This window comes from Heterocephalus glaber, unplaced genomic scaffold (assembly GCF_053883595.1).
Source record: "Heterocephalus glaber isolate CG9 unplaced genomic scaffold, H.glaber_assembly_v1.0 deba00000347, whole genome shotgun sequence".
In the NCBI taxonomy this organism is placed as follows: domain Eukaryota; kingdom Metazoa; phylum Chordata; class Mammalia; order Rodentia; family Bathyergidae; genus Heterocephalus; species Heterocephalus glaber.
Window position 1 is genome coordinate 32,471,946 of NW_028258143.1, and position 12,005 is coordinate 32,483,950.

The following is a 12,005-nucleotide window of genomic DNA, read 5'->3' on the forward strand; positions in this document are numbered from 1 at the left end:
AATAGCCTTGATCAAAAAAAATCTACACATAGGCATATCATTGTTAAGATTCCAGAAACACAACAGAAGAACAAACTTCTCCAAGCAGTCAGAGAAAAGAAACAAATCACATACAAAGGAAAGCCCATAAGAATCACAGCAGACTTCTCAACACAAACCATCAAGGCAACAAGAGCTTGGAGTGACATATTCCAAGCCCTAAAAGAAAACAGCTTCCAACCCAGATTGATGTACCCTGCAAAACTATCTTTCAAAATGGATGAAAAAATAAGATACTTTCATGACAAAGAGCACCTTAGGAACTTCGTGAATACCAAACCAACACTCCAAAGAATTTTACACAATATCCTAGACATAGACATTGAGGATCACAACCCCAGGAAGCAAAGCAGAATGAACCCATCTCGCATGACAAGAAATTAAATATAAAGGGGAAGAACCCAACAAAAAGAAAAAGTCATGGCAATGACAAGTCAATACATTTCAGTTATAACCATCAACGTTAATGGTCTCAATTCACCAATCAAAAGAAATAGACTGGCAGAATGGGTCAAGAAGCAAAATCCAACAATATGCTGCATACAAGAAACACACTTAATTCAAAAGGAAACTCACAGACTGAAAGTTAAAGGGTGGAAAACAATACTGCATGCAACAGGAACCCGAAAAAAAGCAGGAGTAGCTATCCTCTTGGCAGATCAAGTAGATTTCAAACCAACACTGATTAAGAGAGATGAAGAAGGACACTACATCCTTGTAAAGGGAAGAATCCAAGAGGAAGAGATGACAATCCTAAATATCTATGCACCAAACACTAGTGCACCCAACTATATAAAACAAATACTAACGGACATGAAAAGTCATATATGCATTAATACAATTGTAGTGGGGGACCTCAACACCCCACTGTCACAAATAGATAGATCAACTAGACTAAAAATAAGTAATGAAATACTAGAACTCAATCGAACTCTTGAACAAATGAACTTAACAGATGTTTACAGAGTCTTCCACCCCACAAAATCAGAATACACATTCTTCTCAGCTGCACATGGGTCATTCTCCAAAATAGACCACATACTCACACATGTTTAAGTAAGTGCAAAGGAAATGAAGTTATCCCCTGTATATTATCAGACCATAGTGCAATGAAATTGGAGATCCATAGCAAAAGAAACTCAAAAAATTTCATAAACACGTGGAAATTGAACAACACACTTCTGAATAACCAATGGGTCACAGAGGAAATTAAAGAAGAAATCAGACAGTTCCTTTGATTAAATGACAATGACAATACAACATATCAGAATCTATGGGACACAATGAAAGCAGTCTTACGAGGGAAATTCATAGCAGTGAATACGCATATTAGGAAAACAGAACGAGCCCAATTAAACAACCTGATGCTGAACCTCAAGCTTCTAGAAAAAGAAGAACAGGACAACCCCAAAGCTCATACAAGGGAGGAAATTATAAAGATCAGAGGAGAAATCAATGCAATGGAGACTAAGAGAATGATACAAAAAAATCAATGAAGCCAAGAGTTGGTTCTTTGAAAGAATCAACAAAATTGACAAAGCCTTAGCCAACCTTGTCAGAAAAAGGAAAGAAAAGGCCCAAATCCATGCAATTAGGAATGAAAAGGGTGAAATTACAACAGACCCAGCAGAAATCCAGAGGATCATCAATACCTACTTCCAGAACCTATACGCCAATAAGATGGACAACACAGAAGAAATGGACAGATTCCTAGATACATATGAATTACCAAAGTTGAATGAAGAAGACCTAAAAATTCTGAACAACTCAATATCAACCAATGAAATTGAAAATGTAATTAAAAACTTATCAACTAAGAAAAGCCCGGGCCCTGATGGCTTCACTGCTGAATTCTACCAGACATTTAGAGAGGAACTGCTGCCACTACTGTTTAAACTCTTCAATGAAACTGAAAGGGAAGCAATACTCCCAAATTCATTCCTGGAAGCAAGCATCACCTTGATCCCCAAAGCAGAGAAAGACCCAACTGAAAAAGAGAACTATAGGCCAATCTCACTAATCAACACAGATGCAAAAATCCTTAATAAGATACTGGCAAACAGAATGCAGAAGATCATCAAGAAGATCATACACCCTGATCAAGTGGGATTCATCCCAGGGATGCAGGGATGGTTCAATATATGAAAATCAATTAATGTAATACACTATATCAACAGAGTCAAGGACAAAAACTGTATGATTATCTCCATAGACGCAGAAAAAGCATTTGACAAAATCCAACATGCATTTATGATAAAAACCCTACAAAAAATTGGAATAGATGGTCTCTACCTCAAACTGATAGAAGCCATCTATGAAAAACCAACAGCCAATATCATACTAAATGGTCAAAAACTGAAATCCTTCACACTAAAATCAGGAACAAGACAAGGATGTCCACTATCACCACTCTTGTTCAATATAGTTCTGGAAACATTAGCCACAACAATTAGACAAGAGAAAGAAATAAAAGGAATAAAGATAGGTAAGGAAGAAGTCAAACTGTCATTATTTGCAGATGACATGATACTCTATATAGAAGACCCCAAGAACTCCACCAAAAGTCTTCTAGACTTAATAACCAAATTCAGTCAAGTAGCTGGGTACACGGTCAACACACAAAAATCAATAGCTTTCCTCTACATTAACAAAAGACTCACTTAGAGAGAAACAGGGCAAACAATTCCTTTCACAATAGCATCCAAAAAATTGAAATACCTAGGAATCATCCTAAAGAAAGAAATCAAAGACCTCTTCTCTGAAAACTATGGCACTCTGAAAAGAGAGATTGAAGATGATATCAGAAAATGGACAGACATCCCTTGCTCCTGGGTAGGAAGGATTAATATAGTGAAAATGGCCATACTTCCAAAACTGCTATATAGATTTAATTCAATTCCAATTGAGATCCCAGCAGCATACTTCATAGACCTCGAGAAAACAATCCAAAAATTCATTTGGAGCAAGAAGAGACCCAGAATAGCAAAAGCAATTCTAGGTAACAGAGACATGGCAGGGGGTATCACAATCCCCAACCTGCAACTATACTACAAAGCTACTGCGATAAAAACAGCATGGTATTGGCAAAGAAACAGACTTGAGGACCAGTGGAACAGATTAGAAGATGCAGAAACAACGCCAGACACACTCAGCCATCGCATCTTCAACAAAGGAGCCAAACACCCTCACTGGAGGAAAGATAGCCTCTTTAATAAATGGTGCTGGAAAAATTGGGCTTCAACTTGCCAAAGATTAAAACTAGACCTATATCTCTCACCATGCACGAAACTAAAATCAAAATGGAGTAAAGATCTAAATATTAAAATAGAAACTCTGAACCAGTTGGAACAGAGGGTAGGTAGAACCCTTGAAGACATCGGTGTAGAAAAAGATTTTATGAACAAAACCTCAGTTGCCTGTGAACTAGCACAAACAATCAACAAATGGGATCTCTTCTTATTAAAAAGCTTCTGCACAGCAAGAGAAACCACCAGCAGTGTGAAGAGACAACCTACAATGTGGGAAAATATCTTCACCTGCTCTTCCTCAGACAAAGGTCTACTATCTCAAATCTATTAAGAACTTAAAAAGATCAGACCTCCCAAATTTAAAGACCCAATCCGAAAATGGGCATCTGAAATGAACAGACATTTCTCACACAAAGAAGTAGAAATAGCAAATAAATACATGAAAAAATGTTCAACATCACTGGTCATTCGAGAGATGCAAATGAAAACAATGCTGAGATTCTACTTCACTCCAGAAAGAATGGCTGCTATCATGAAATCAACTAATAACAAATGCTGGCGGGGCTGTGGGGAAAGAGGAACCCTGCTCCACTGCTGGTGGGAATGTAGACTGGTGCAAGCACTGTGGAAATCAGTATGGAGATACCTCAAAGAACTAGGACTGGAAGTGCCATTTGACCCCGCTATTCCACTGCTGGGGATCTTCCCCAAAGAATTAAAAGAATCATACCACAGTGATATATGTGTGCCCATGTTCACAGCAGCGCAGTTTGTAATAGCTAAAACTTGGAAACAGCCCAAATGCCCATCAATTGGAGACTGGATAAAGAAAATGTGGTTTTTTTATAAAATGGAGTACTACTCAGCCATAAAGAATGACAAATTAGAGACATTTATAGCTAAGTGGATGCACATTGAGGCCATACTCTTAAGTGAAATAAATAGGACACACATGTGTAAATACGGAATAGTTTCTCTCCTGTGAGAAACTGAAAGTGTCAATAAGGACTAACTGTATAATAGGTAATGTGGAATAGGAAGAAAAGGGGCAAAGGGGAAGTAAGCGGGAGGGCTAGGGGAAAGGATAGAAGGGAATGGGATTAATAGGAGAAAATGGAAAAATAGGACAAAATCTTTGTAAATAGGGAGGACTGGAGCGGTTGAAGGGAGGGCTGGGCAAGGGTGAAAAATAAGAACCAAGAGAGACTATGTAAAGGTGCAAATTTCCAATGATGAATGTCATTATATTGTATACCTAAAATGTACCAATGATTAGGATGAATAATTGATAATGCAAAATAGGAAGAAAAGGTCCAAAGGGGTAGGGGTAGTGGGAGGGGCAGGGGAAAGGAAAGAAGGGAAAGGAAAAATGATGAGAAATGGAAAAAATGGAAATAAAGTCTTTGTAAATAGGGAAGGGTGGAGCGGGTGAAGGGAGGGCTAGGAATGGGGAAAAAATAAGAACCAAGATGCATTATGTAAAGGTACAATTCCCAATGAGAAATGTAATTGTGTTGTATACCTACAATGTACCAATAAAAGAATTTAATACAAAAAAAAAAATAAGAACCAAGATACATCATGTAAAGGTACAAGATCCCAATGATGAATGTAACTGTATTTTGTATCTAAAATGTACCAATAAACTTAATGGGAAAAAAAAAAGACTAAGAAGACATGGCAGCAAAAAAAAAAAAAAGAAAAAGAAAAAGTGATGGTTAAGAAATTTTATTACCTATTGCAGAAGCTACAAAAATATAAGCACACTGTTCTCTTAAAGTCAGCCTTGAAGTGTTGCTCACCAGGTACACTGCTCTTTGGAAGAAGGTAGTGGTCTCCAGGATTTTGTGCATTGTGATGGTTTCCAACTCATCAGGATCTAGCTGTTCCTTTGCAAAGGGCATTCCGTTGAACAGAACGACAGGCAGCGGACCAATGCCAGTCTGCTCATAGTAGCCTCTTGCTTCCTAGAAAACAACAGACCACAAAACAGCACGTTTTTGCCCCTCATAGCACAAATGGAACAAAGAATATTTTTCTTAGGTGCCTGTACTAAGAACAAAAAAATCACAACAATATGGTAAAGAAATAACTAATGATATTCCTAAAAACAGTGACATCACAGTTAATATTCTACTGAGTAAATTTAAGATTGAATTACTGAGGTGTTTTTGTAAAACCAGAAAAACTTTGCAAATTAGGAAGTGTGTGTACATTTGAGTATATGTGTGTTGTCCAGATTGCTAAAACTGAACTATATGAATGTACTATGGTCAGCACTGTAAATAGCACTCTCTGCAATGACAGAAATATTGTCTAAGTTGTCTAACTCAGCAGTCATTAACATGTGGCAACTGTGCATTTAAAATCTAGCTACTGTGACTAAGTAACTAAATCTGTACTTAGTCAATTTTAGTTAATTTCCAATTAAATGACCACATGGCCAGGGGCTATCATAATGCGCAACCCAGCTATTTGCTACAATAAATTAATAGAACTCTTTGGCCAGGGATTTAGCTCAGTGGTTTCGCCGCCAGCTGCGCAAGCACAAGGACCCGGAGTTTGATTCCCGGTACCAAAAAAAAAAAAAAAAAAAGTAGAGGTCTTGTGCAGAATGCCCTGAAATGAAATTATTTACACCAATTCTAAATAAATATGGGAGCTGGATGTAGTGGCACATGCTTATAAATCGCAGCATTTGGGAGGATCACCATGAGTTCAAGGCCAGCCTGAACTACATGGCAAGATCCTGTCAATACATACATACATACATACATATGTATGTCCTCTATCAAATAAATTGTACCCATAGAAAACAAAATAAACTCTGTGGAAAAACTGCTCAAAGGTGCATTAAGATACACTAAGCCTACTCTTTTTCCTTCTCCAGGACAAAAGAAGCTTTAGCAAGGAAATGACAGGGCAACCAAATGGCAAATGTATCTGAGGCAGATACTTTCCCTGAATGTCAACAAGGACACTGTACCTTGAGACTAACATTGCACAGTAAAAGAAATAAAGACGGTTATTTTTAAAAATTCTTATTCAACATCTTCTAACTGATCCTTTCTGAAAACTGCAGAATTACTCATAACTTTTTGAAGACAGCACAAGTAGGACTCCTACTGGGTAACTGATACCAGTCATCAGGAACAGAGTGCTTAGTCTCTCCCCAAATCTAGCGACTACATGATGGTATGTAATTTATGGGCCATAATATGGCAGAGGCCCCGCAAAAGGCCAAAGTTGGCTTCAGCCATCTCTCTGTATCATTAAGATATTTAAATTTACACTCCCTAAACTTTTATTTACCATGTTAATTCCATTTTAAAATCTTAGCTATATCACAGAGTCCTTAAAACTTAATTTTAATATAATCTAAGCTTTGAAAAACCATCTCCCTCAACCAATAAAAATAAAGGTTGGGCAAAGTGTTGCCAGCACTCCAGAGGCTGAAGCAAGAGGACTGCTTGAGCCCAGGAGTTTGAAACCAGCCTGGACAACACATAATGAGACCCCACCTAAAACAAAAAACAAAAACATCCTTACATTATAAAGCTAATTGAAAATAAAAATGAGTAACATTGGTTTTCTCTGAAAATGGCTATTGAGTTAAAGTCAGGAGTGAGGGAGAGGTATTTTAACTAAATGTTTCCCTTTTTATCACTTGTAAATAGTTTACAAAAGACTAAAAGAATGCAACCTAATTATCAGAGTGAAGCTGAAAAATTACATATGAAATTTTCTATCAACAAATCACTGAAAATGTTAAATAATAATAAATTATTAAACACTGATTACAGGCAAAGTCTTACAGTGACTTTGTCATTCACAAATAACAAATGAGATTAATAAAGACACAAGGTTAACATGCCAGATATAAAAAATATTTGCATGTGCAAGTTAGAACATTTCCTAATGGCTTTGAAAGATATATAACCCTAATCAAAATAAATTCTCTTCACTTTAAAAGTTTTACTTGAAGTATATTTTCTACTTTTAAAAACAATTGCTTACTTCAATAGAGGATATAACGTCAGATTTATGAATAAAAGGCATAGATATAAATTTATAAGTACAATGATGTTTGCTAAAAAGTCTTTTTTTCTAAAAATAACCATTTTTTTTTTTTTTTTTCTTTTGGTACCGGGGATTGAACTCGGGTCCTTCCACTTGCGAGGCAGGTGGCGGAACCACTGAGCTAAATCCCCTGCCCTAAAAATAACCATTTTAAGAGAATCCATTCTCTTGTACTTTATTGTGTGGGGTAAACTTCTATAGCTTAAAAATTGTCAGTCATCAGACTCTTAGGACCTCTCAGATCCTCCTCATATCACTGCCTTGACAGTATTTCACTCAAATAGCTAGGAAAGTAAATGGCTTAAATATAAATAGTATGATTCGTTCTTTAGGGACAGACCTCCAGTTCATACAGAAGAAGAAAATGGTTAAGTCTGGGAAACTACTGAGGAGCTTGGTCTGTGATAGTCTCATTTGATTCTTCAGCAGAATTAAGATTTACATGATGTAAACATGTAGAAAGACCCTTTTCCCCAACTTGCACTGTATCAATATTTTTCAAGAAAACAGGGTGTATTTGTGTCTGTGTGTATGTATGTGAAAGAGATACTGAGGATTTAACCTAGAGCCTCATGTACTCTACCACTGTATATTTCCAGCCCCAAAACAAATATATTTAATATAACAATTATCCACAATAAAAAAGCTCCTTATAGTTTTTCTTAATAGAATAAGAGAAAATGTGAGCTAAGCATTTCCCAAGTATGAAATAAGAGAAAATTCCATTAATTCTCTGAAATCTTTGATATTCTCAAAGTAATTATTTCCTTTTACTGCACTTAATAATTTTCTAGTTTTATTCTTGCTGTTGTATCAACCTGAAGAAAAATCACTGAGTGCTCATATTATCTCATTAAACAAACACACAGAAAAGGGGCTGAGGAAGTAGCTCAGTGGGAGAGTGTTTGCCTAGTATGCATGAGGCCCTGGAGTCCATCCCCAACAATAAAAAGAAAAAGAAAAAAAAAAAAACCCAGCCCTGCATAGAGGTATACACCTCTAATTTTAGCACTCTGGGAGGCTAAGGCAGGAAGATAATAAACTCAAGCCCAGCAACTTAGTGAGACTCTGTATCAAAATTTTGTTTTTGTTTTTGTTTGTTTGTTTGTTTGTACCAGGGACTGAACTCGGGTCCTTGAGCTTGCGAGGCAGGGGAAGAAACCACTGAGCTAAATCCCCAGCTTGTTTTTGTTTTTATGTGACAGGGTTTCACTGTGCAGTTCAGGGTGGCCTTGAATTCACTGTGTAGCCCAGGCTGTCCCTGAACTCATTGCGATCCTCCTGTCTCAGCCTCCCAAGTGCTGGGATTACAGGGTTGCACCACCATGCTAGGCTCTAAACTTTAAAAAAAATTATGAAAGTGTTGGGTATGCAGCTCAGTGTGAAAGCCCCAGATTCAATCCCCAGGACTTCAACTGCAACAAAAAGAAAAAGAAAAATTGAAAAAGTGATGAGTGACTGAACAGAAGGTTGGAATACAATAATGGAACCATTTTCAGGCCATTGAGATCTCATTACCAGCTTTAATTCTGAGCCTGATTTAATGTATCTTAAAACAAGCAGATTCAACACCACAACACAGAATCAAAAACAGCACAGAAGAAGGAAGGCAGGCTGGCTTCCTCAGGGGGAAAGAAGACAGGAAAGAGGAAGCTAAAAGAATTAAGGTGCATTACGTTCCATGTACCAACTCCCCATGATGAGTATAATCATTATGTACTACACATATGTACTAATAAAATTTTTTAAAAATTTATCTTTTCAAAGGTATTGGTATAGAGCCAGTATTTAATTAGTTTTGTACTCAACATTAGTATACACATATAAGAATCGCTTCTCGGCCTTTTGGCTAAGATCAAGTGTAGTGTACACATATAATAAACCTTTGTTCCTCTAGAAACATGAATTCACAAAGTTGGCTGGTGTCACAGCCTCCAAGAAGCCTTCCACAATTACTTGTCCCAAATCAGCAGAGCTGCCAGTTGCAGCACTGGGCCTCCCTGCACAGGTGCGAGCAGTCAGAATACCACCATCGACACAACTTACTGCTCTCCTCCGTCTGTCTCTCCAACTAAGGCATGCGAACTCACCAAAAGCAGGCAGCATGTCCTGCTCAACCTTGCAGTAGGGCTGCCACACAGAAGTTACTCAATACTACTTTTAAATGTTCTAAAATTAAAACTTTACTAGTTGTTCCAAAATAGTTCAGAAATTTCTCTGGTATTCATTCTTATGTCTTGTTCTTGCTAACTCATGATTTGTTAGTCTCTCTAAAACCTGGATCAATTTATAGTAGATCTCCTAACCGACCTCAACTAAGTTACTCAATTAACAAATACTCACTATTATAGCATGCTAAGTTGCTTCACTGGGAGCCTTACATCCCTGGCAATTTTGCAAAACATTTAATGGACTTCATTTAAAGAAACTCACAGATCATTAATGGACAAAAACATGAATCAATTCACACTGTGGTATTCAAATCCGAACACTTTTGGACAGCATCAAGTACCAAGTTTTTGAAGATCATAGCCTACCATCATTACGCATTCAAGATTTGAATTTGAATAACCTCATCAAAACTTAGATCTTCTCCAAAAGCTTCACATCTCATCTACAAGCTCTCCATTGAACCCTTTCACCAAAGTAAAAGCTTAAGAGGGACTGAAATCCACTAATACATTCCATTTCATATCCCTTCATCTGACTTTTCAATTTCCTTGGCCTTTAGCATATTTCATATTACTTGTGCTACTTGTAGCCACAGAAAGAATACTTTCCAAAAATTACATGATTTGTGGCCATGAGTTTTCATGTTAGAGAAGCATAAACTTAACATAAGTTTACAGCTAGGTTTTTGGTTATATCCTATCAAAGCAAAACCAATAATAAGAAAACGAGGAAAAAGTAGTAAAAATACTTAAGGTCAGATTAGACTCAGAAGGTATGTGGCTTATCAAAAATAGCCCTCAACCTAAAAGTTGACATTTTTCTATCTCTGCCTCTTAGTAGTTATGTGATAACTGAGAAAGTCATTTAAACTCTCTGAAGCTTAACCTCATTATCTGTGAGATGAATCTGATAATATTTCCATACTACCTCACAGGGCTGTTGTGAGGATCAAATGAAATACTGTACACAAATAAGAGTTCTATGTAAAAGAGCATCCTGTTATGCAGCTGTAAGTCATTCCCCTAGCTCCTGGGCCTGGACTCTAGCAGATTAAAGCACACTGAAAGCATGTACCAGACTGGAAACAAGCTAATAAGGCTATGTTAATGTTTTTCTCCTCTGAGTATATAAACACTATCATAAGGTAATTCTAAGAAGGAAGAGCACTATATTATAATTTCCCTAATTATAAATTAGCATTGAATCACTTCTCGGCCTTTTGGCTAAGATCAAGTGTAAATTAGCATTGATAATCTCTGAAAAAGTTAAGGGTTATAATATTAGTGGTTTGCTAAATTTGTTTACTGATTTGTGACTGGTAATTTTTTGAGTGAAAGAAAACAAAGCAGAATATTTTGTAATGCATCCCACACAGTAAGAGTAAATATTGTTTTACTCATATATATGTACAAATATACATATTTGGTCATTAAAGTGATTTTTTTTCCCCCTGTGAGTTCTAAGAAGAAAAAAAAATGCTGAACACTTACCCTGGTGAAAACTCCAGAAAGCCCACTTATTCTGCTCTTCTCAGTTGAACTACAAAGTTAGCAACAGTCAGCTCTGTCTGTTCTTAATCCTACTACTTTTGTTAGCAAAATAACACAATTAAATATTTTATGTAAACTAATTAAATGAGTACAAAGAGAGTAGGTTGTTCTGCCTACCAAAAAAAAATAAACTGACTGAAAAACTCAAAAAGGTGAGAGGCTAAAACCAACTGAGCCTAAACTGGGTGTGGGTCAGACAACTCTAAAACACGTGGGAAGATCATAAAAGCCTCTGGAGTTTTCTGTACTCAAATGAAAGAGGAATTATAAACAATTTATTCTGTGTGATTTAGAAAGGATGATAGCTCAGATCTCCAAACAGAGAAACAAAAGGCTTTGTTCTTCATTTGAGAAAACAAAAACTGGGTAAATAACTTTCATATGTCTTAAATTAAAATGCTTTAGAAATTTTTTGTTTTTTGTCTTTGAAGGGTTTTTTGTTATTTTGTTTTGTGGTACTTGGGACTGAACCCAGGGCTATGTGCCACAAGAGCTTTACCACTGACCTGTATCGTTGGCCCAACTAGCCCACCTTTATAAATTCTGAAGCAAGGTTTAGCTAGTTGTCTACATTGGCCTTGAACTCATGATCCTCCTGCCTCAATCTCCAAAGTAGCTGTGATTACAGGCAACCACCACTGAACCCAGACAGAAATGCCTTCCATCCTTCTTTCCTTTTTATTTTGAGACAGGGTCTCGCTCGCTATAGTTTAGACTGGCCTTGAACTCACTTGAACTCACTATGTAGCCCAGGTTGGGCTCGAACTTGTTGAGATCCTCTTACCTCAGCCTCTTGAGTACTGTGATTATAGGTGTACACTACCACTCTGGGCATGATTTCTTGCTTTAATATAAATTTTCAATGAACTGGCAAACTTGTTCCTGGTTGCAACAGATAAAGAGATAGATACTATAT

At 36.9% G+C, this 12,005-nt stretch overlaps 1 protein-coding gene and 1 pseudogene across 7 annotated transcripts in view; one reads left to right on the forward strand and one right to left on the reverse strand.

Annotated features, from left to right (window-relative positions):
- Positions 1 to 12,005, reverse strand: part of Uggt1 (UDP-glucose glycoprotein glucosyltransferase 1) — a 134,826-nt gene that overhangs the window by 56,649 nt on the left and 66,172 nt on the right. For all 7 annotated transcript variants that reach the window (XM_087198852.1, XM_087198844.1, XM_087198859.1 and 4 more), the window contains one exon: positions 5,090 to 5,254. In XM_087198852.1, coding sequence (XP_087054978.1) covers positions 5,090 to 5,254 — 165 coding nt within the window. The remainder of the gene's footprint in view (positions 1 to 5,089; positions 5,255 to 12,005) is intronic.
- Positions 9,197 to 9,320, forward strand: LOC147829901 (U2 spliceosomal RNA; annotated as a pseudogene).